This window comes from Octodon degus, unplaced genomic scaffold (assembly GCF_000260255.1).
Source record: "Octodon degus isolate 3935 unplaced genomic scaffold, OctDeg1.0 scaffold00111, whole genome shotgun sequence".
In the NCBI taxonomy this organism is placed as follows: Eukaryota; Metazoa; Chordata; class Mammalia; order Rodentia; family Octodontidae; genus Octodon; species Octodon degus.
Window position 1 is genome coordinate 2,243,191 of NW_004524687.1, and position 24,944 is coordinate 2,268,134.

General features: G+C 35.5%; 1 protein-coding gene and 1 long non-coding RNA gene across 4 annotated transcripts in view; one reads left to right on the forward strand and one right to left on the reverse strand.

Moving 5' to 3' along the window:
• Positions 1 to 3,827, reverse strand: part of LOC111812064 — a 22,988-nt gene extending 19,161 nt beyond the window's left edge. Inside the window, exon 1 of the long non-coding RNA XR_002817659.1 lies at positions 3,736 to 3,827. This is a non-coding gene — a long non-coding RNA (uncharacterized LOC111812064). The remainder of the gene's footprint in view (positions 1 to 3,735) is intronic.
• Xpo4 (exportin 4) overlaps positions 1 to 24,944 on the forward strand; it is an 89,386-nt gene that overhangs the window by 3,689 nt on the left and 60,753 nt on the right. The window contains exons 2-6 of one of the 3 annotated variants that reach the window (XM_023699140.1): positions 2,335 to 2,489; positions 2,600 to 2,741; positions 8,090 to 8,228; positions 19,495 to 19,611; positions 20,493 to 20,646. In XM_023699140.1, coding sequence (XP_023554908.1) covers positions 2,647 to 2,741; positions 8,090 to 8,228; positions 19,495 to 19,611; positions 20,493 to 20,646 — 505 coding nt within the window. In that variant the 5' untranslated portion in view covers positions 2,335 to 2,489; positions 2,600 to 2,646. Of the gene's footprint in view, positions 1 to 2,334; positions 2,490 to 2,599; positions 2,742 to 7,176; positions 7,233 to 8,089; positions 8,229 to 19,494; positions 19,612 to 20,492; positions 20,647 to 24,944 lie in introns of those variants that run through there. The other 2 variants (XM_004639371.3, XM_023699141.1) reach the window with 2 other exon arrangements.

Sequence of the window (24,944 nt, forward strand, 5' to 3'; positions counted from 1 at the left end):
GAAATCATGACCTTGTGCTTACCAGGCAAGCACTTATTCCACTGAGCTATCTCCCCAGCCCCTTAAAGGCTAATTTCATGAAAAAGTATATTAGATTAGGAAAATTCTTTTAAATTCTGGAATTTTTTTTTTTTCCTCCCAAATTTTTTTCTTTCTCAGAGACAGCTTCTAGTAAGAGTAGTAGTTTAGAATTCTTCATTTATTTTTATTTATTTTTTATTTTTTGGCGGAACCGGGGATTGAACTCATGCCCTTGTGCTTGCCAGAGAAGCGTTTATTCCACTGAGCCATCTCCCCGGCCCTAGAATTCTTCATTTAGTAACAAAAATATCAAAGAAAAATTTTAAGACTTCATTGTCTTTTTTATTTTTTTTGAGACTGGGTCTGTGCAGTTCAGTCTGGGCTTGAACTCACAGACAGCAGTCCTGCTCAGCCTCCTGAGTTCTGGGAACACAGGTGTGCGCCACCAGACCTGGCTTCATTGTTAAAAATTTTCAAATATCGTTATTCTGAAATTGCCACCAAAGGTGTTTGTGGGAGGAAACTAGGATATAAGCACAAGTTGTTAAAAATAAGCAAATTTCAGTGCCCATTGACACCAGAAGTTACTTATTTAATCTTGTTTCAATGGGGGATGCCTGTTAGATTGGGTTAGTGTTGCTTATGGAACATTTGCCAATATGTGACCACAATCTTCTCTCTTGCCTCTTTCCTCATCATTAAAATACAGGAATTGCATTAGATGATCTGTAGAGTTCTATTTTTGAAATTCTTTGAACTCTTCTTAAAATCCTATTATTATTTTAGTGTTCTTACCCTTAAAATTGCAATAGGAAAGGAGGACAGGCAAACAGCCATTGTCTTCTAGAATAGGTTTATAATGAGAGCTTATTTGAAGTACTGTATTTCCACTTAAGTGATCTAAATAGATATGGCCTATATTTAAAAATTCTTTAAATAAAATTCTCAGGGCCAGCCACATAGCTCAGTGGGTTAAAACGCCTGCAAGCAGGCGCAGGGGCCAGGGTTCAATCCCCAGGCCTGTGGTGCCCGCCTCACCTCCGGGGCACGCTGGGACAGCAGTTGAGACTGGGCATGGTGGCATGTGCTTGTAATCCCAGCTCTTGGGAGGGTGTAAACAGGTGGATCACTACGAGTCCAATCTAGTAATGAGACCCTGAACACCCTGTAGACCCTTCCCTAAAATGCAAAAATAAAAAAATAAATAAAATTCTCTTTTTTTTCCTTCCTAGAGTTTAAGCATATCTTTTTTAAGGATCACATTTTTAGAAGCTGTTGCTTTATTTTTATTGTATTTTAAGATTGCTAAAGTTTTGTGGATTCTAAGTATTATTTCTATTAGAATTAATGTTGAGATAGCACAGACTAATAAACTAAATTAAAGAAAAACAGATCCATAGTTTTTCTTTTACTAGTTTTGGTATGTTGAAACCCTGTATGAAGTGGTCTAATGTGATAAGAATTTATGTAGGGTACACCTTTTCCCTATATTATTTTGGGTAATTATGTAAGGACCACTTGCACAATTTTTAAATGATCTGAGCTCGAACAGGAGAAAAGACAGTGTGCCTGACTGTATCTTCATGCTCTTCTGATAAGTTCTTGAAGGTACCATTGTAGCCCTAGTGTTAATTTCTCATAGCTTCCAGGTACTCATGTCCTGTGATCTTGCCAAATAATCTGGAGTCTGAGCGTAGACTTTTCAAGGATTTTACATGATGATTATTATGTGGACCTTCAGAACATTTCTACTTTTTCTTGACTTCATTTTGACTGTTTCTCACTTTGATAATGCTGCTTGGAAACTGATAGTAGTGTTATTGGGTGAATAGAAGAAAAAAATAGAAAATTAATTCAAAATATTTCTAAAATGTGTTAATTTTCTATTTTTTCTGCTGGCTTAGTTTTTAGTTCAGATACTATACCTTGCTAGTTAAGGATGGGTCTTTTAAAGTGTAGCTTTGGGATTTTCTTAGATTGATCAGTGCTGCAATCAGAAAATTCACAAGAACTTCTCACCTTGTGTAAATATAACTTATTTTTAACATTTTAAGAAAAATAACCTCAGCATGAATATTTTTTGTTTCTGGACTTACTATTGGAGATGAGCCATCCTGCTGAAAACTGAGTTAAAAATCAAATTTTTTTTTGACAGCATGGCTCATCACAAATAGTAATGTTCAAAGATTAGATTAATAAGATATTTTTATAATATAAAGTTCTGGTTTTGCACAAGGTGAGAATCTCTTAGGCCATTTTCTGATTGCTTTATATTTTTATTTTTATTTTTTTTAAAGCTGTGTTATTTTTTAGTTCTTCATGCTTTGGAAGTAACAGTTGAAGAGAGGTGAGGAAAGTTTGTGAAAATTGTGATCGGTGATTAGCTGCCACCTGCCTGAGGTGTCTTCTGAGAGGAACTAACCTCTTTGTGGTGCTAGAGCAAGGTCACTGGATTAAAAAAAGAACAGGTAACCATCTTATTCCTTGTCTGAAAAGTTCTGTTTTAAAATTAATAAATGCAAAATGCCGAAGATAGTGTGGATGGCTGCTTAAAGAAAGTTTTCATTTTTCTTCTCAGAGACTAGTAAAGTGGACTATGTACTTTTCCAAGCTGCCACCGCTATAATGGAGGCAGTCGTCCGAGAATGGATTCTTTTGGAAAAAGGCAGCATTGAGTCCCTGCGAACATTCCTTTTAACCTATGTCTTACAGAGGCCCAAGTAAGTATATGGTAAAGAGATTGTTCGGATAATTTTACTGAGCTTGTGTCTGATCTTTGCTAGCTTGCTTGAGTTCTTTAATGGTTAATATTTGTGGTTACACAGTATTTGAGGCTCATGTTTAAAGAATACACTTGTGATCATAGGTTGTTGTTTTACTTAAAGAAACAATATCTTTTATTTGAGGTTATGATAGTGAGTTTTGTTTCTTTAAAAAGATTTTGCTGGATACTGGGGGGGTTGATGGCTATAAAGTTCTGAAGAATTTGGTTATAAATAAAGTTGATCTTTTTAACATGTTTTAAATTTAGAATGGGATAAATATTGTAAATAGGTGAGTATCCCATGACTACAGAGAAGTGAGACATTAAATATCATTATCAAAGCTAATGTTACATATGTATATAAAATATCCTATAGGAAGTATTCTTTAAGACAAGCACCCGACTGTTTAAATTTCCTTTGAAGAAGGCTTGAGGCTTGAGGAAAGGATTAAAAGTGAATTTTCTTTTTACATTGTACACATGTGTAATGTTTAAACATTTTACAAAACTGTATACATTTGTTGCTTATATGAAGTTTAAAAAAAAATGGGCAAGCACAAGGGCCTGAGTTCAATTCCCGATTCTGCAAAAAAAAAAAAAAAAAAAAAAAAGTAAATAAATAAATAAAAATAAAAACGGGGGCTGGGGAGGTAGATAGCTCAGTGGTATAAGTGCCTGCCTGGCAAGTGCAAGGTCCTGAGTTCAATTTCTAGTACCAAAAAAAAAAAAAAAAGAAAAGTAAGGAAAATTACTACCTACAGAATTTTGGGGAAGAAATTGATTTGCTATTTATTTTTTTCTCTCTTTTTTTTTAATGAATTTAGGACAGGGTGTACAGGGTCTCACTACACAGATCGGACTCGTAGTGATTCTCCTGTTTTCAGCCTCCCAAATGCTGGGATTGTAGATGTGCACCACCAGGCCCAGTCTGACTCACCATCTCAGCGCACCCCAGGGGCAGGATCGGCAGGGCAAGCCAGGGAGCGAACCCCAGCTGCTGCGCTCCTGCCAAAGCAGGCACTTTAGTCCACTGAGCTCTCTGGCCGGCTTTTGCTACTTATTATTTTTGTATTGTTTTTTAAGTCTCTCAAACACTAAAATTATTCTTTTAAAAATAAGTCAGTGTATATAGATGCTCGTTGTTTGTGCAAGTGAATACTTCTTAATTAATAAACTTGATTTTAAATTCAATGAAGAAAAGGGCTGTTACATAATCAGAAATACACAGATACACAAACTTAGGAATGGTGTTAATGGGTCTAAACATTGTACAAAAAAATCTTACTTAGAACATACTATCATGCATTTGTTTCTACCAGGTGTCTATCATCAGTCTCAGAATTTATATTTAATAATTATTGTCTTTTTAAATAATTACTGTCTTAAATTTGGCACATAATTGTTGATATGTTACATATAGAAAAATTTGTGAGAGAAAAAAGGCCAAGTTTATTTAGGTTTTAACATGATAGGTTTAGCAGATAACATGTCCTATAGATGAATGTATGTATGTATCTGAGGAAGGTATGACTTACTTTTCTGGTTTTAATAGAATCAAGTTTGCTCCTGGTTTTAAAATTTTCTTTTTCCCTTTATACTGGACTGATTGAATGATTGATTGATATTCTCTCTCTCTCTCTCTCTCTCTCTCTCTCTCTCATTTTTAGTTTTTGGAGACAGGGTCTCACTATGTAGTTCAGGCTGCCGTTGGACTCAGTATATAGTCCATGCAGTACATAGCTTTGAACTTGTGGCAGTACTTCTGCCTCAGCCTTCCAAGTGCTGGGATTATAGGTGTGTGCCATTATGCCCAGAAATGCCCTCATTTTTGTTTGTGAGACAATTTGGGTGCCATAGTAGCTTACCCTTTTGTTGTTTCTTTTGGGCTATATTTGCTAGACCTGAAAAGACTGTTTTTCTTTGTATCCCTCTGTAACATCAAGTTAAGAACAAGGAAGTATAGGTATTGAGAATGTCAGCAAGTGTTTGTTGCTTGCTTTATGTATTTACTTGTTTTTGCACGCATTATCATTTCTACACATCAAAATTGTTATTAGGCTCAACATGGAATAGGTATTTGGCTGAATTTTACTAAAAATGATGTTCTGGATCATTTCTTTGTGCTAGCAAAATATTTTGAGATCAATTTTGAGTGTGTATTTATAGTAGAATAAAAGCTACGGGAGAACTTTATATAATGAAAGAAACTTTGAGATGCTTGTGTTTATATTAGCTTACATGTAGAAATGATAATATATGTATTATAAGAAATTTGTTTTGGTGGCACTGGGGATTGAACCCTGGGCCTTTGCTTTGAGCTAAATTCTCAGTTCTTTTTTAATTTTTTGAGACATGTTTTGCTAAGTTGATAAGTTCCTCAATCTAGGCTTGAACTTGTTGTCTTACCTGAGCTTTCTGAGTGCTACGGTTATAGGTGTGTGCCACTGTGCAGGGTTGTAAGATAATAATCAAATTTTCCCTATAGGCTTGTTTTTCTGTTGTGTAGTCTGTTGATGGGTAATTAAACTAAATTGGGGAACTGACATAAAATCTTACATTCCAGTTTTTTACCTGTGGAGTAGAGACTTGGTATCCACCTCATGTGGTTGGGATCAGGACCACAAGAGATAGTTCTGGGATTCCTGGTTGCATAGGCATCACTGTGGTTTAGCCTTTCTGAGGAATCAGGGCCACAGGGGGCACCTGGGCCCTAGGAGGCCCTAGGAGCTGCCTAGAAACCTGGGAACCCTGGAACTCTGCCATTTTCATTAGACACAAATGTGTGACAGGTTTTTTTTATCATGTTTTTGTGTGTGCTTTCTTACATTATTAAAAAATAATTTCATTTTAAAATAATTTTTATTTCAGAAATTATGTTAGAGTTAGAGGGTTCACTATTGAAATAGTATACTTACACATTTTTTGTAAATCTTGCTTTGAACAAAATTTTGTTTGAAAATTTTTTTAAACTGTCAACATAGTTAAGAGCAGTACAATGAATGTACACATGCCTTTTTCCTAATACTCAGTTAACACTTTATTGTATTTGATTTCTCTTGTGTTATATGCATGTTTCCAGAGCATGTCAGACAATGATGTCTCATTTCTTTTCTTTCTTTCTTTCTTTCTTTCTTTCTTTTTTTCTTTTTTAGATAAAGTCTCACTTTATAGTTCAAGGTGGTCTTGAACTCACTGTGTAGTTCAGGCTGCCCTCAAACTTGAAGCGGTCCGCCTGTGTCACCCTTTTGGGTGCTGGGATCACAGGCATATACTACCACCCCTGGCTGCTTCATTCTTAAATACTTAAGTATGTCCTTCCTTCAAAGCATAATCTCAGTCGTACTGACATAACTGGCATATGAGATAATTCTGATTCCATTACCTAAGGTCTCCAGTTTTCTGCGTGTTACTTATATCCTTTTGCCTCTTTTTTTTTTTTTTAATGTATTTTAGTACAAGGACTAGAGGCTCTCACTACACAGATCAGACTTGTAGTGATCCTCCTGTTTTAGCCTCCTAAGCACTGGGATTACAGGCATGTGTCACCATGCCTAGTCTTAGTTGCTCTCTCAGCGTGCCCCAGGGGCAGGGCTGGCACGGCACGCTAGGGGTCGAACCCCTGTCCCTGTGCCTGTCTAAGCAGGTGCTTTAGTCCACTGAGCTATTTGGTTGTCCCTTTCTCTTACTGTTTTTAGTATTGCCTTCTGCTTTTATATCTATTATATTTGCTTTATGTATTTAAGTACAATAAAATATTTTTATTTCTTTTAGTACTGAGGATCTGAACCTTAGCCCTCTTGTATGCAAGGCGAGTGCTGCACCACTGAATTACATCCCTAATCCTAATTTTTTCAAAATCAAGATATTACTTATTTGCAAAAGCCTTGCATAATAATTCAATAAATGTTAACTTACTTATTTTCTAATAACTTCTAATCTTGCCAATAGAGATATTTAAAATTAGCTTCATGTACATGTCCAATAGGAACCTCAAGCTTTCTCTGTATGTTTTCTAGCAGTTTTCAGTTTATATTCTTTCCTTTAAAAGTACAAAAATTATTTTTAATCAACTAACATTTTTCCTTAATAAACGAAGAATGAATGGTTCAAGTCTTTCGAAAAAACATTTTTCACTTTAGTCTTGATGTAGGGAGACATGTTTTGTGTGTTGTTATAAATGTCTGTTACATGGCAGGTGATGTGTTTTGTATATACTAGTATGTGCTTAAAAGTGTAGGCAGTTGATTTGGGAGATTGACTTAAACATGTTAACAAATGTGTTGTCATGTGCGAGTGACTCAGGAACCCTTGGTAATATCTGGAGAAAGTGATGTCACAGGCTTGGCAGAGGGAATAGAAGTTCAGAGGCCTTGGCATGCAGGAGTATGGCCGGGAGCTGAATGAAGTTCAGCATGCTGCGGTGTTGAGTGTACATGGAGGAAGTGAGGTCAGAGAAGGGAGCACATTCTTGGCCATTCAGGGCTTTTTAAGATAGTAAACATACTCTGTAATTTAGGTCCAAACTGGAACACTTTGAAAGAAAATATAAGCACTCTTAATGGTTGTGGTAGACAAAAGGCACTATGGGACTGTTCCAGGAAAGTCAAGGGTGGCTTTTGTTGCTTGTAAGCCATGGGAAGTAGTGTGACTTTATCTCAGGGACATCTGATTATTGTATCTTTGTGGCATTTGTAGGGCTACGTTATATAATTCTTGTTTTCTGAGCTTTACCTTTAAGAAAATGTTGTTAAAAGACATTTAAGTCTGCGTCATGTGGTCTACTGGGCTTGGTAGAATACCCCAATTAGGAACAGGTGCTTCTGTTATACAGAGGAACAGAACCTAAACAAAAAAAATTGTTAAAGTTAGCTTTGTACTTTATGTGTTTCTATTGTATTATTCTTTGAATAGCTGTCATTTTGCTGTCACATTAAAGAGTAGTGGGAGTTATGATTATATAATTTAGAGACAGATATTAGATCAAAATTTGTCTTAGTGATACTCCCACCAATATTTAACATGTATTTAACATTGCTTAAGTACCTAGTGTATATTGGGCATGGTTCCAGGACATGATCTCTATAACCTTGTTAGTTTTATATCCATTTTACAAATGAGAAAACTGAGACTTTTAAATGCTGTCTTGCTCAGGGTCACATAGATTCAAACCCAGGTCGTCTGCTTTTGAAGTCTGCACATAGCCAGTACCTTATTGTATACTCTTCGGGCTTAGTTAAAAAATTTGGGAGTATTTTTACATTAGATTTAGGTAAGTGTTTTCACAATGATTTTTATGTTTTACAGCCTCCAAAAGTATGTTCGGGAACAGATTCTATTAGCAGTAGCAGTTATTGTAAAGCGAGGATCATTAGATAAATCAATTGACTGCAAAAGCATTTTTCATGAAGTCAGCCAGTTGATAAGTAGTGGCAATCCCACTGTGGTAAGTATGCTGTTTGTATTTATAAGTACTAGAAAAGTAGCATGGATATTTACATAAAAGAAAAAGTACAAGCTAATAAAGCAATTTTCACTTGTTCAAATTTTCTGTTTTTTTGTATATAGTATATTTTGCTTTTTCTTTTGATTCTGTTTTTTCATGTTGTCATAGTGTTCATAATCATTACTTTAATTGGTTATAAAGTACAAGGTAATATACCATAATATCCTTAACTATTTCCATGAACATTCTCCCAGTTTTGTTAGTGATTTTTTTTTTTTTTTTTTGGCTGGGGGATAGGGTGGTAACTGGGAATTGAACTCAGGACCTCAGGCACTTGTACAGCTCAGCTATATCCCCAAACCCAAGGCCCCTATGTTTAATCTATCTTAAACAACTACTAGTAATTGTAGTAATGTTTGAATTAAATTTGAAATGATGTCAGACATAAAAACTTTTTGATTAGTTTTATTAGAGTTTTTTATTTGAAACAGAGTCTCATTTTGTAGGTTGGGCTGGCCTTGAATTGACTGTATATTCTTGGCTGACCTTAAGCCAAGAAACAATCTTCAGCCTCAGCCTTCTAACTGTTGAGAGTGTATGTGCCACCATCCTTGGCTCAACAAAACTTTTAGCAGTTGCTGTACCAATAGACCATGTATACCATGACTTTCAGGTGTCATTGTCAGGTAAACAAATATAAGACCATTGTTCTTGACTGAATTACTCTGGGGAGCATGATTTTCTTCTGTCATTTTGTACCTGTTAGAGAACTAATCAAGCCTGGGGAGTTAGTGTTGGGTTGCAATCACTTTGTTGGAAGCATGAGAGACAGGAATTGATGTGCATGGCCAGCTGTGGTTCTTGGATTGCACTATTGGCTTTTATCAGCTAAATGCTACTTAACTCTTTTGAAATGGGATGGGTAATGCCTGGCCATTCTGATTCTTAGGTATTAAATCTTTGATTATTTTGGGCAGTTTTTTGTATATGAAGCTACCTATCTTGTTCTTTATGATTCCTTTACATTGCCATTTCCCTCAGAAGTGTCTGTTTATTTATTTAGTTAGCAAGCTAGTTAGTTTTGCTGAGCTGGGAGATCAAACCTGGAAAACCCCATGTGTGTGATTTTTTTTTTTAGTATTCAATGGTTTAAAGTTAAGATACGGTGGCACATTTTAGGAGGGTTGTATACATTATCCCTATAGTGATTCCAATCTCTTCTACTTGCCTCTAATCTTTATTGATGGTTGGCTGTCCACTCACCTTAATACTTCAGTGTGCTCCCAGTCCCCACTCCCAGAATGATAACCTAGGGATCTAGAGTGAAGGAATTGGTAAGCAAGCTTGTCAGGACTTTTTTTTTTTTTTTTTTTTTGGCAGAACCAGGGATTGAACTCAGGCCCTTGCACTTGCCAGGGAAGTGCATATTCCACTGAGCCATCTCCCCAGCCCCATGGACTTTGTTTTTGATTGTGTGGATGTTGTGTTTTATGCCAGCTTTGTGGCAGATTTCAAGTTGTGCTGTCCATATATGTTTTTTAACTGCTTTTCATAATGTAATTGCTATGTGTGTCTTTTTAACGTTAGAAATGGCAAGTATGACTGAGGAACCAAACTTTTAAATTAATTTAAATTCATAACCACGTGTAGCAGTTGGCAGCCATAGTGAACAGCATAATTCTAGACTTTAGTAATCCAAAGGTCTAATTTTATGTCCTTTTTAAATTTAATCTTAGTATTTCATTGTGGTTTTGTTTTATATAATAAGAAAATTTGTTGAAAATGATCCCCTAATAAATCAACTCCTTTTTTAAAAAAATGTATTTGGTTGTTATAGGGCCTCACTACGTAGCTCGGACTCATACTGATCCTCCTGTTTTCAGCCTCCTCATCCCTGGGATTACAGGCATGCACCACTATGCCTGGAGTCTGTGCCTGGCTCAGCCTGCCCTAAAGGCGGGCCTGGCCAGCATATGGTGCTAGGGATTGAACCCAGGTCCCTGTGCTTGCCTAAACAGACGCTTTAGTCTGCTGACCTATCTCGCTGACCCTCAATTCCATTTTTTCTCTCTCATTTTCTTTTTTGTGCTATGCGATTGAATTTGGGGATTTTTTTTACTAAGCTGTATTCCTGCCCCCTTTTAGCTTTTATTTTGACATAGGTTCTTGCTAAGTTACCCACAGTGGGTTAAAGTTTGGGATCTTCCTATCTCAATCTCCTACAACTGGAATTTTAAGTGTGTGCCACCATGATCATCAGGGAAGATACTTTTTACTTACATCACTCTCTAGCAGTCAGGGCCACCATTTCTGATGGAGCTTTGCTCTTGATGCTGTTGCTTCAGGCACGACTGCATTGTTATTTGTCTGGATTTGGGTAGTATTTGCTCACAAACTAATTGCTGTGTGCATTCTGATGGTGGCTGCCATGGAGCAGAGGAAAAAAGTGGTGGATATAGCCAGCAGGGAAAACTTCTGGAGCTGAGAGTCTTTGGAAATCTTGTCCTAGACCTAAGTGTTCTAAATCGGATTACTCTTCATTTTATTTCATTTATTTTATTTTATTTTTTATTAGTAAATATTGTGATATATAATAAGTACAGTAGCATAGGGAATAGGTACATATACATGTCAAATTGTAGTCCTTCGTACTTCCCCTTCCCCCTCCCTTTGTTCCCCTTTTTGCTCACCCCTATGTTCCCTTCCCTTCTCCACAGAGTCTGTCTCCCTGTTTCCTGTTTATTTTGCTCCTTAATTATTTATGCTTTGGATTTTTCATATAACAGAAATAATGTGATACTTAAACTTCTGTGTTTGATTCATTTTATTTAGGGTTATGGTCTCAAAGTTCATTAATTTCACTACAGACGATCATGCTTATGTACTCCATTTGTTTATATGCACTACAGTTTCTTTATCTGTTCATTTGTTCATAGGCATCTTAGTTTGGTGATCTTTCCAGTTAGGATTTTGGAATTGATGTCTGGCCTGCCTCATCACTTACTCAGGTGCTTCAAGCAAAAGATAGAGTCGCTTACTCTTAGGAATGTTCACATATTCAGGAATTGAGTTTCTGCTTCCTTTCCCCTTGGGTAATTTGATCCAGCACAAAAGAAGACCACTGTAACCTGGCAGTTGGATTTTTTTGAGCCACTGAAATAACTTATATTCTGAGAATGATTGGAACAGGTGTAGTTTAGTTTTTTGTGTGCTCATGGTGCATATATTTTGATAAAAGGATATGTTCTTATGAAATACGCCAGAATATTTTAAAAGTCAAATTTCTAATAACAATGCCAAGAACTTTGATAATAGTAGGAAATTAATAAGGGGAGTAGAATTTGACTTAAGATTATAGGATGACTTAATTTGATGACCACCTTGAAAAGATTAAGCTGTTTTTTAAACTATCTGTGCTTTTTTGTGACCAAATGAAATGTATGTGCTCTGACTATTCCAGTTTGTCTTTGTCCAGTAGCTTGAAATTAGCTCATTTAGGAGGTTTTAAAAAATGAGATTGTAGACCACTAAGACCTGTTAGTTTATCTCCTTGGACTATTAAGAACTCATGGGGGGAAAAAAAAAAGAACTCATGGGAGTGGTTTAAGAATTGAAGTTTTTCTTAGTCTCAGAAACATGAGTAGCAATGGAAGAAAGGCTCAAAAACTCAGTAAGAAGGTAAAAAGATAAAGTAATTAGAAAGTCAGGTGTTAGCTGGAAAAATATTTTAACAATGGTGATTTGAAGGCATATTTGAAAGGAAGTGATAGCCATAGAAAATCACCTGATGACCATCTTCTGGCCGGTAAAATGGCATATAATCTCACCCTCCCCTTGAGTCCTGGTTGTCCATTTTACTATATTAGTCTCATAAGCATGTTTAAAGAGGCATAGAGACAATGTAGTATAATAAAGACTGATTTTGGATTCGTACTTGATTTTATTCACATTATAGCTCTTCCATACATACTACTTACATAACTCAAACAGATTATTAAACATTAGACATTAATTCCCTCATATGTAAGCTAAGTTCAGTAGTATTGAAGGGCTGCCCATTTTGCAGGTGTTTGTGCTCAGCTCTCTTGTAACCTCGCCCCTTTTTCTCTGTAGAATCTTGGGGAAATGAACTCTATTAAGTCATCTCTGTCAAACTACTTTAAATATTTAAGCAGAAGAAAGAATCCATGAGTGAAAATGAATTATTGTGTATGTAAAAAAATAAATAACCAACACATCTGCTTTCCTTCAAATGCTTTTAAAAAGTGTCTTATAGTTGAGGTTCTCTTATAGTTCTTCTTTGAAAGATTACCTTTAATTTATATAGCCCTTTTTAGAAAGATATTTCTTAGCAGTTTTCTAGGTGTCATGTATTGTAAGTGTACTTATGCTTCTAAGATTTTTAAATAATGTTTTTTCATGCCTGTCTTTATGGGCAGACTATTTTCCTTCCATGATTATGAAGGCTGAGGTGGTTTCTTCATCCCAGTTGGCAAGTGTCAGAACTACTCTGAAGACTGGTTTGAGAGAGATACAGAAACTATCTTTCTTGGGAAAGTAGCTACATTTTTATTTAAACTTAACATTTTAATGTATTTCATGTTTGAAAGTAGCAAGACTACATTACCTCACTTTTATAAGTGTTACATTTAGTATTTTGGCCTCCTTTTCTCCTCTTTGCCAAGTGGGTAAGAAATTCATTTGTCTGCAGTGACAGCCCTGTGCCTGGATGTGATAGCCAAGTTAATCTCTCTTATCACAGAGTCTCATTGATGTTTGCTTAGAGGAGCAGCTGGAAGTATGCTTTATGTATGGCAACCTTTCATAAAGTTTATTCTTGGTAATAAGGTTCTAAGGGCAAGAGCCAGTCTATTATAAGAGACAATCCTCTTTCTGAACAACAGCGTTTTATTTTGTCAGCTGGAGTTAGTGTTTGAGTATCTTGTGCTTATGACAGTACACTGGTGAGTAAGGCAAGCTATCTCTGAAGGGCCTTTTTTCACTAGCATGAAATTAATGGATTTGACTAGAAATGACATACTGCCTTACTGCTTTTAATGTGAAGAGTTGTTAGTCAGTGTTAACAATTAACCTGGGAATTTTATACTTCAGTAAAAAAGACATACTGTGAAGACTCTTTGATAGCCTTGAGATTCATTGCATTGTCTTCTGTTGTTTTACTTACTTAAAGCTTCTTTCTGAAATATATAAACACTAAAATAAAGAGCATATCATGTACAGTACTTACTGCCAACCTTCCATTTGTGTTAGTATGCCAACCCAAAAGTTAATATCTATACATTAATTCAGGTAATAGTTATTGTTTATCTAACACATTACTTTAATGATACTTTAGTTACTTTTTTTTCAAGCAGTAACTTGTCCTATAATTTTAGTTTGACCCAATTCAGATAACAATCAAGAGGTAAGACACCCCAAAACAGCCGAACAAGTGGTACTTATTCTTTTTTTTTTTTTTTGAGGCCTGAACATGCCCTCAGAGCATTTCTGGTTTGGCTGGAGTATCTGGGTTCGAACCAGTTGAAATTGAGCCTCAGTGCATTTTTAAGCAGGCACTTAAACAACTGAGCTAATGGGCGGGCCCCCCAAATGGTACTTATTCTATGATAATTATTCAGCTATAAGAAAAGATAAATTCGAGGGTTTTGTGGATAAATGGATGCAACTAGGTACTGTGTTGGTAAGTGAAATAAATTAGATCCATATGTGCAAACATCATAGCTCACTTGTGTGAGAACCTGAAAGTAATTAAAATCTGAAAGGTACATTAGATTCTGTGAAAGAGAAAGGATTTGTTCAATGGGAAGGAAAAACTGGAATGAGGAAAAGGACGAATAAAGGAAGGGACAGATATATTTAGGTATATATGCAGAGTAGTTTGGATAATTGTACTGCTGACTTCTGCTGGTCTTTTGAAAGAAGTTAATGCTTAACATTTGTTTCTTTTTATTATTTTTCTTGTTTTGAATTTCTTACAACTTTTTTATTGTTTTGTTTTTTCTTTAATCCAATTTTACGTGTTTATATCTGATGGCCTGAAAAACTAATTTGAAGATAACATCATGCAATACAACCACCATTGTTGAATTCCTATTTGTTTAGTGAAATTTTGTATCATTTCTAATGCTGTTTTTTCTTTCACAATTTTATATATATATAATATATGTATATATATATTATATATGCTGTTTCTGGCTGGGTATAGTGGAGCATGCTCGTATTCCCAGCACTCAGAAGACTGAGGCAGGAGGATTGTTTCAAGTTGAAGACCAGCCTGGGCTGCATAGCAAGACCTTGTTTCAAAAAGAAGAAAGAGAGAGACAGAGAGAAAAGAAAAATATTTCTACCTTATGTTACTATAACCTGCTATATTAACATAGTATGTTTGCATGCAGTATTTAATGAACAGGCCTAGGGGAGGCATGTGAATTAGGCAAAGCATAGGGTAGCAAGCATAGGGTAGCAGCCCATTTTGTAGGTGAGATAGCTGAGGCCATGATAAATGAATTGCTTTGTCTGGTTCTTTGAAGTGGGAAATCTTGGCTCGTTAGAACCCACGTTTTCTGGCTTCTTGGTCTAAAGAATAGAATTGTTACACTGGATTCTAAAGAGTCCTGCAGAGAGTTGTTACTTATATTTTAGGTATAGAACTATTAGGGATAGGCAAATTGCCACTGGCAATGTGTATAGGTAAGTATGAAGGGTGATTTAGAAAAGCTGAAGCAGGCATAAACAATAAAGTATTGCAGTCTGGTGCCACTTTATCAAAGGGTGTAAGGTCCCATATACTTTTCTTTTTTTCCTTTGGTGCCAGGAATTGAACTCAGGACCTCACACTCGCTGGGAAGGCACTGCGTCACTGAGCCCCTGCCCTGCCTCCATATACTTTATTAGCTCCCAAGTAGTTACTTTATCCTAACATCATATAATAATTGCTATAGAAATAATTATTTTAGAAAAGTATACAGGAAGATTTATTAGGTTTTTATTAACTTGATTTCTTCGATCTTTGATAAATCAAGCATTGATTTTTTTTGACTAATTTTTTAAATTGGTCAATAAGTGTATAATGACAACCTCATATTGCTTTGTTTTGTTCTGTTTTGTTTTTGAGACAGCTTCTCATTGTGTCCCCAGCTGGCCTTAAACTCACAGCAGTCCTCTTGCCTCAGCCTCCCAAGCACTGGGGTTACAGGCATGTGCCACCACACTCAGCTTCATATTACTTCTTGATCAGTCAGTTAACTTTAACTGAAATTGTCTACAATAATTTCTAGCTCTGCCTCTGACATAGGGCAGAGAGGCAGCACCTGCAAGTGCAGTGCTGGTTATTAGGAGATGGAAGGAGATGCAGTGGAGGTGTCTGCTGAGACCTTAGAAGCTGAAGCCAGGAGATTAGGGACCTTCCGTAACAGTAAGCAAGCCTCACAGCTTGTAGCCTCCACTAGGCAGGTTTGATCCCACTTTCCTTTTCCCACCCTGTTTCTCCCTTTGGATCTTTGGCTCTCCTACCCAGCTGTCTTCATTACAGTGCCGTGTCATAAGGGGACTTAAGGACAAATACTGCAAGCGAGTGCTTGGGAACGAGTCTTAGACATGTTGTGGTATGTTAATTTTCTTGTGAATAGAAAAAGTACTTGGTTGTTGTCGGTGCTTTTCTCTCTGAATGTACAGTCTGCTTAAGTACTCATCTTTCTTCAGTGAATGAGTCGCTATTCATCTGGCACCTTTGAGTCAGTATAGCAGAATTAGTGTTTATCGTGCTAACTCATATCTTTACAGAATATTTCACTAAAGTTTTATTCTTTGAAAGATAATTTTAGGTATGGATAAAAACAATAAGATTTCTGTATGCTGTGTAGCAACTTACATAAGTGGTATATTTGAAAGAAAACATTTGTTTTTAAAGATTACTCTTTATTTCATCAGTGTAAACTATAAAAAGCAATATATAAAAAGCATGGATTGATAATGGCATCTCTATGTCTATATGCATTAAGAATTTGGAAAGCTATGTATAATTGATATAAGATTAACTCCTAGATCATAGGATTGTAGGTAGTTTCATTTTCCTTGTTCTTTTCTGTGCCTTTGAGTTTTTGTAAGAGAAATATATACTGTATTAATTTGTAGGATAAGTTAAGAACAAATAATTATATTCAGGAATCTAAGTTTATAATTGATATATTTTGTTCCTGTTTCTCATGTATTAAAAATATACTTGCTTTTATGGATGAAAATAAATGCTTTAAAAAACTTTCATTTTTTGAAAGAAAATAAAAAATAGTAAAAATAAATTAGAAACAATACAGAATTTCTCTAAACAATAATAGGAATGCAGCAATGGTTGTTACATTACATATTGTTTTCAATTTAGTTATTCAGAGAAAATATGCTCTCACAGGGATTTATATGTATTGCTGCAACTTAAAAGCAGTTCTAACAGCGGGGGCTCTTTTCTGGAGTTTGTAGTTAATAGAGACTTTAAAAATCCTTCCTTGTTCTGAGCCACTGTAACTTGATTGAGGCTCTCAGCTGTCTTTGACTTGACCCTTTTCTACTCATATTTTCACATCTTGAGGGTAAATACATGGATATAATGTTAGAAAATATTCATTTCACTTGAAAGTAAATATCTATTGTTAGTACATGTTGTAATAATTGACTAGACATTTTGATGAAATTCCAAGTATAGTAATCTGAAAATATACCATTTTGTGCATGTTGTAAATTACTTGGCGGAGATTATCATAGATCATAACATTTTTTATTTAGTAAGTGCTCCTGGATTTCTAGCTTTGATGTTTTTAAGTAAGTTGTAAGTGAATTCTTTCAGTATTCTCTCTTGGCTGAGATTCTGAAATTAATTTTTTTCAGTAAGACAAATTTTCTCAAACATTTAAGCATCTGTTAATATGTCCTATTAACTAAAATTTTGTTTTAAAGGGATAGGTGAAAACCTAAGATTAAGATTTATATAGGACACTAAAACTTGTCTTCAGGATTATACGATTCTGAATTCATTTGTTAGACTTTTGCGAGTTTCTGAATGGAATATTAGTTTGATCAGAGGCCAGCTTATTTTTTTATTTAATGCCTGCTTTTCTCATCAAAGCCTAACTATATTTTAAAATCTGTATACAATTGATCAGATATTATTTAATCTATGAAGTGTTGATTCCTAGTACTTTAATCATTAATCACTATTTTAAAAAGAAAGCCATCCCTTTTCGTTCATTAAAAAATGAAGGTATTTTTTATTTAAAAATTTTCTACAATTCCTTTAAACTGTAAAATAAAGTATGTGATAACCTGTTCTTTATGAGAAGCATTTGATTTCTCAGGTCCAGTTTTTTCCCGGGCCATGAAAATGAAGTTAAACAGGCACACTTTCCTTGATGATTTGTACAGGATGGGAATTCTTATATTAAAGTGAATGTATACTTTGAATTAAAATTATAAGGCATGAGAGGCTAATGATGTATGTAACTCAATGATAGAGGCCTTACCTAACAGGCACAAGTTTCTTGGCTTGGATCTCTAACACCGTCCAAACAAGCAAAACCAAAATGTTTGTATTTAAGCAAGAGTATGAACATTTAAAGAGCTTTTTTTGATTGTTGAAGTCTCCATTGATTTTTATGTTTTTGGTACTGGGATGCCAACTCAAGACCTCACTCTTGCCAGGCAGGCACCACCATGCCGCTGAGCTATATCCCCAGCTAGTCTTCATTGATTGATACCACCAGATTCCCCAGGGAATTTGGCATTTACTTCCTAGTAGTATGGAAAAGTCTGGGAAACTGCTTTAATGTGGGAGGTGTGTGTGTGTGTGTGTGTGTGTGTGCGCGCATGCGTGTGCGCGCACGCATGAGTGGGGACACACGCATGTGGGTGCACACGCACACACGCCATAAAATATTGGTTATGCAGTTATGCTTATTTTGAGATTAAGAGGTGAATAAGAATTTTTAATATATTTTTAAAGGAAAATTTCAGATAAGTAAAAAGGTAGATAAATAGATATTGCTCACCCATCTAAACATTACTTTATCTTCAACAAATACCAAGTCACACCAATATTGAGGAACTTAACTTTATGTATATTTGCTAAGATTTGCCAAGATAAGCATCTGTAAGGTCAAGGTACTAACTAACATCAGAAGCATTTCTGAACAAAGATGTTGCAGTTGGTGGGTGGGTTTGACTGTGTTCAGCTGTTGTATAAGCTTGCAGAAATAGTATCATCTTGACTTTAATCTTTCGGTTGTTCAGAGGTAGTGTGCATATTTCTTTTTAACCCCTGGAAGTTTGCCAAAATAATTTGTATCCTTATCTCCATCTTTGGTACCTTGACTCTAAATTGCCTAGTAATGTTAGTGAGTTGATAAGCCTACTGAACAGAACCAGTTGCATGGGAATCTTTATTATTTTTAAAATATTTGGGGTATATCCACTTACTTTGGAGACCATAAATTGTTTCTTGTTCATCTGGAAATGAATTTTATAAACATCAGAACATAGGAATCAGACAGACCTAGATTTAAATCTCACCTAGCCTTAGTTGATCATTTAACCTTTCCAAGTCTTGTGCCTTTCACATGTAAGGTAGGGGTATAGATTGTTTTATGTAAATGAACTAAGGCATTCAACATTGATTTTTTTTAACATCATTTAAATTTTGTGATCAAGTAGAAATGTGTCTTGAGTTTATATCCTCAATGAATAAGTGAATTTGAGAAGTATTATTATTAGCACTTGCGAGACCACTTGTAAAGGAAAGCTAGATGGTTGTGGTGGCATATGCCTGTAATCCCAGCATCCAGAGACTGATACAGGAGGATTGTTGCAAATTCAAAGCCAGCCTGAGCTACAAAGTGAGTTCAAGGCCAGCCCTAACTGCAGAGTGAGATGCTGTGGAAAAAGAAAAAAAAAAAGGAAAGGTAGCCTTGATTTTGTTATTTCTAGCTTTCTGACAGGTAGCTATCTATCTAAAGAAATTATAAACAATCTATAGATAGAAAATGAAGACTGGGTGTGATGGCTGCATGTCTAATCCCAGCGCTTGGGAGGCTAAAAACAGGCAACTCAGTGCAAGTCCAGTCTACATAGTGAGACCCTGTAGACCCTGTAGACAATGTTCCAAATATAGAAAAAAAAAAAAGTTCCATTGTGTTAGGACATCTTGTGTTGAACAAAGCTTTGAAAAAAATAATGTCTTACAATTATTTCTTGTTAAATACAGCAAACACTGGCCTGTTCTATTCTAACTGCATTATTGAGTGAGTTCTCAAGTTCAAGTAAGACTAGCAACATTGGACTGAGTATGGAATTCCATGGTAACTGCAAAAGAGTCTTTCAGGTATGGGTGCTTTTGTTCTTGTGGGGTTGATTTGTTTGTTTTTTGTACTGGGGATCAAACTCAGGACCTTGTGCTTGCCAGGTAGGTGCTTATGCCACTGAGCTATCTCCTGAGCCCTCATGTGTTTTAATTATTAGACCATCTACTTTTAATTAAATCTATTCTTAATAGCTGAGAACTCTTTCATGTAGTTGAGTAATAGCTTGTTTCTGAGGATTTGTTTTGTGATTTTATAGAATATAGCAAAGTGATAAGGTTGGTGAATGTAGTAGACAGTTTAAGATTATTTGCTTAATTCTGGTCTGAAACAAAGAATTATTATGATAAAGAGCTCATAATTTCTTATTTTCATGTTTAGATATAGCTCAATTGATAGGATTTTGCTAGCTTAAAAATAGGACTGGCAGAATGCCAAAGAAGGCCATGTATTAAAATGTTATTGCAGATGGTGTGGACGCTTTGTCTCTCATGTGTATTGTTTGGCTCTGGAGTAAAGCTATGTGAAGGCATTGATTTAAATCCCAGAGCTCTGCTCTATAACAACTGACTCCTGTGGCTCTGCAGTTCTGCCAAAGACTTTCTTTTCCATGGAGTAGCATTTGTAATACAGTTAATAGTGTCACTTGAAAGCAGATTGTGATGTAAATTTTCAGTAGAGGGCTTGAGATGGAAAATATTCCTAAGGAAATAGTATTTGCCAGTGGAAATGTTAAGGTTCTTGTTTGTTTGGTTTTATGTTTCTTTTTTTTTTCTTTTTTTGGTGGAACCCGGGATTGAACTCAGGCCCTTGCACTTGCCAGGCAATGGTTTTATGTTTCTTAATGAGAATATATTGTGGATAAATTTTCAATGTGAAAATATTTGTGATTGATTGATGTTAGGAAGAAGACCTTCGTCAGATCTTCATGTTGACTGTTGAAGTTCTGCAGGAATTCAGCAGGCGGGAGAACCTCAATGCACAAATGTCCTCAGTGTTTCAGCGTTACCTTGCACTCGCCAACCAAGTCTTGAGCTGGAACTTTCTTCCTCCAAATTATATCCTTTTAACAACTGATCAGTTACTTGTAGTGATTTTCACAGATGACTTAATTATGGCTCAAATCATTTTATTTATATCTACATGTTTTGCAAAGTATTGTGTGTGTGTGTGTGTGTGTGTGTGTGTGTGTGTTTTGTTTTCTTTTTAAGAAATGGGGTGTCATAGTGAAGTATACTAGATAGATTTAAATTCTACTTACTGCTTTGTAGATGATGGTTAAATAGTTGTACACATTTAGCAGCTAATGGACTATTGTTAATTTAGGAAGACTGGTTTTCCTTAGGGGGAAAAAGGGAAATGCGTTTTTATGAAAATGTAACCATTTTTTCTTTGGACATATAATTACATAGAATTCTTTTGACTGACTTCAAGTTAGTTTGGAGTATATAATCTTCATAGATGTTTTTCAAGCATAGAGAGTAAGTTGGTAAAATATTTATCATCAAAGGCCTTTTACAAATATAAAAAGATGAAAATTTTGGTTTTAGAAAATTATTAATATACAGAATAAGTTTAAAAAGCTTACAGATATGTATAAATATTTGCTTTTTAAAAATCAGCTGCTAAACTGGAAAAATTTGTATTTTAGAAAATAGTTCTGGGGCTGGGGGTTTAGCTCAATGGTAGAATGCTTGCCTGGCAAGCTGGAAGCCCTGGGTTCAGTCCTCGGCAACTAAAACAAAAAATAAACCTCAGTCAAAAAACAACTACAAAAAAAACCTAAAAAATTTTTAAAAAGAAAGAAAGAAAAGAAGAAAAAATAGTTCTTTAAGGTTTATGATTTGCTATTCTAGAGCATCGGCCTGTTAATAGCATCGAGCAGTAGTATAATAACTAATTGATCATACTTAAGTCAGACAAACCTGGTTTCAAGCCTCAGCTGATCTTAGGTAAATTTATGAACCTTTTTCCATTATAATTTTTCCTGGTGCAAAAAGAAGATGTAGATTATTGTTTGAGTTAAATGAAACAATGTGTTTTAAACACTCAGAGATAGGTACTGTTTATGGAGTTCTTAATAGTGTCCTTGAATGAAGTAGTTCACCATATAGCCAGCTCTCATGCTCTTTCTGGATCTAATATTCTTCTGTATGATAGAGAAAGTTTAATGTACCTGTTCTGGGTATCTTTAATCAGCCCTTTCTTAGGGCTCTGGCAAGGTATCTATTTAGCAGAGAAAGACTGATAATAAGGAAATAAGAAATAGATGCTGGATCATATTGAGGGTTTAGAATCAGGTGAATCTTTTTTCCAACAGAGCCAAGAACTACTAATATTTGCAGACATAAAATTTAACTGTAGCTGGTAAAATTTAAAAGGTAATTATATTTATGTAGTAGCAAACCAACTGTAAAAGGTTGTGTGGTAAAGTGAGTCTCTGACTCTCAGCTTGTGAGATTTCCATTATTTTTTCCTGAGGGCGGTCACAGTGAGAAGCTCACCATAAGGTTAATCACTTTCTCCTTTTGTCTGTTCTGTTCTGTTCGTTTTTTTTGAGTCAGGGTCTTGCTTTGTAGCCCAAGCTGGCCTTGAACTCACAGCAACCTGCCTTATCCTCCCCAGTTGTGGGATTACAGGTGTGAGCCAGCCACTATGGATGGCTTGTCTATTTGTATTTCTCTTAATAAGCACTTTTTTAAAATCTTCAGTGTATTAACTTAATTTTGAAGGATTAAAAGACATATATTTTCTTATCTTTGCTTTTTAAAAATTTCCTTGTTGAGTGTTGCAACATTATTTTTGCCACCCCTCTTACCCCCCTTTTTGTGGCACCAGGGATCAAAATCAGGACCTTGTGCTTGCCAGGCAGGTGCTTATTTTGCTGAGATCTATCCCTGGACTTTTTTTTTTTTTTAAGATAGTAAAGCAGCCTTTATTCAGAAGGGACCATACTTAGAGGTTTATGGAACACTGTTCCAGGTTTTTACAATTGTGAGGGAGAGAGTAGTTAACTCTCTGCTCCAGTGTTATTTTCTTAGTAAAGAAAATAAAAGATGTTGAGAAACCTTAGGACAGATTTGAAAGTATCAGACCATATGGAGCTATCAAAACGTTAATTATATATGTAGGGAAAATCAACAGAAGTTACACTGCATATATTGTAGCCAATTTCAAAGTGTCTGTTTTAGGAGAAAATGTAGTTGGCAGAGTGACTATTTTGTAAAAGGAAACAGTTCTCTGGGAGTTTGGAAACAAAAGTTTATATGAAAGATACAAACATAAAATATTTTATATAAAGTTTTGGAAAAACCTGTCATCTGAGAGTGATGAACACTATTGCACAATTTCCAAAGGAAGTTAAAAGGAAATACATTGTTTAAAGGAAATATATCTTGATCTTGACAGTATTCGTCTACCTCATGGCTATTGGGTACTTTTGTGACCATAGATTGTTGTATAATTCTGTTGGCTGAACTGCAGGTAAGTAAGTGTTCCTTCTTTTAAATGAATCAGCTTTAGGTGTAAGAGAAAGAACAAACTCTTTAGGTGGTAGCATTAAACTATGTTACAGTTTTAATGCTAATTAGAGAATCAATTTCAAGGAACCCAATTCTTTTTTTTTTTTAATTTTTTTTTTTAAGGAACCCAATTCTGACTAATTTCTAATTATCGAAATTGTGTAAAGATTATCATTTAATCTGCAAGGAAATAATTGATTAGTTGGCTTCATATATCATGGAAAGACATTAATTAAAATTTCACGTAGTTCAGAAATATGTTGATGGCTTTTTAAAATTGGTTTGTGTTAGGGTAGATGAATAGCAAGTAGGCCTTGTAAAATATTTGTATAGTCTGTGTGATATATGTTTGATGTTTAGAGTGGTGTCATGTTAAATGAAAGTATATTAAATTATCAAGGGCTAGCCAGGTAGCTCAGCAGATTAAAGTGCCTGCTTAGGCAGTTGCAGGGGCCAGGGTTTGATCCCCAGAGTACCGTGCCAGCTCTGCCCCCACCCCCACCCCCTGGCTTGCTGAGAGGGCCATTAAGACATGGCGGCTTCTGCCTGTAATCCCAGCTCTTGGGAGGCTGAAAACAGGAAAATCCCTATGAGTCTGTGTAGTGAAACCCTGTAGACCCTGTACTAAATACATAAAGAATAAATAAATAAAATAAATAAATTATCAGTATCACCTGGGTGTGTTGACATACCCCTATAATCCCAAGAGTTGAGAGGCTGAGGCAGGAAAATCTCCATGAGTTCAATGCCAGCCTAAATTACAAAGCAAAACAATCTTTAAAAAAAAAAAAATTGGCATCAATCTCTTTTCATAATTTTTTTTTTTTTTTTTGGTGGAACCAGGGATTGAACTCAGATCCTTGCGCTTGCTCATAATTTTTTTATAATCTGCTTTCTGTATCTTTGTTTTTATGTAATTTCAAATATCATGACTAGCTGAGGATTCTCACTAGTTCAGATTTTTTCCTCTCTCCATGCACATACATAGATGTATGAATTTACATATGTGGATGTGTACATTTAAAATCTTACTGATGCCATTTAAGTGTGGTAGCAGACATACTCATTTATTTCTCAATATTTCAGTGTATGCTTAGTTAAAAATCAAGGTTTTTGATTTTAATAAGAAAATATCTTGCAAAACCATACAGTTTTCATTGTAAGAAATTCATCATTAAAAAAATATTATCTGAGCCAGTGAGATAGCTCAGTAGACTAAGCCCCTGCTTAGGCAAGCTCAGGGACTGGCGTTTGATTCCTGGTCCCACATGCCACACCATTCTCACCCCCAGGTGCATTAAGCTGGTAACCAGATCCAGGCATGGTAGCACACGCCTGTAATCTCAGTGCTGGTGAGGCGCAAAAGAGGAGGATCACTATGAGTCCAAGCTAGTAGAAGTAATGCTGTTGCCTAGTGCAGTAAGAGATGCTCTTTTGGGAGGCTGAGGCAAAGGATTACTTGAGCCCAAGAGAGTAAAGCAAGTTGGATTTATAGCCAAGTGTGATGTTGGGAGGTGAAGTGTGGATGAAGGAGAAGAAGGCTGGGTTACTAGAAGTGCTGGGGATTGAATACAGGCTCTTGTGCATCAAAGCAAGAGCTCTACTACTGAGCGACATCTCCAGCTGCTCCCTACTTTTTGAAAACTACTCAACAATATAGAATTTTGTTGCTATGAACATACATGTACAAGTTTTCATGGATATGTATTTTCATTTTTCTTTTGTGTGTATATCTAGTAAGAGTACAATAATTATATATTTATCATTTTGAGCAGCTACTAGAATGTTGGTATGTTATTTTTATGTTGGTGGAAGGTAGAGAATAATACTACAAC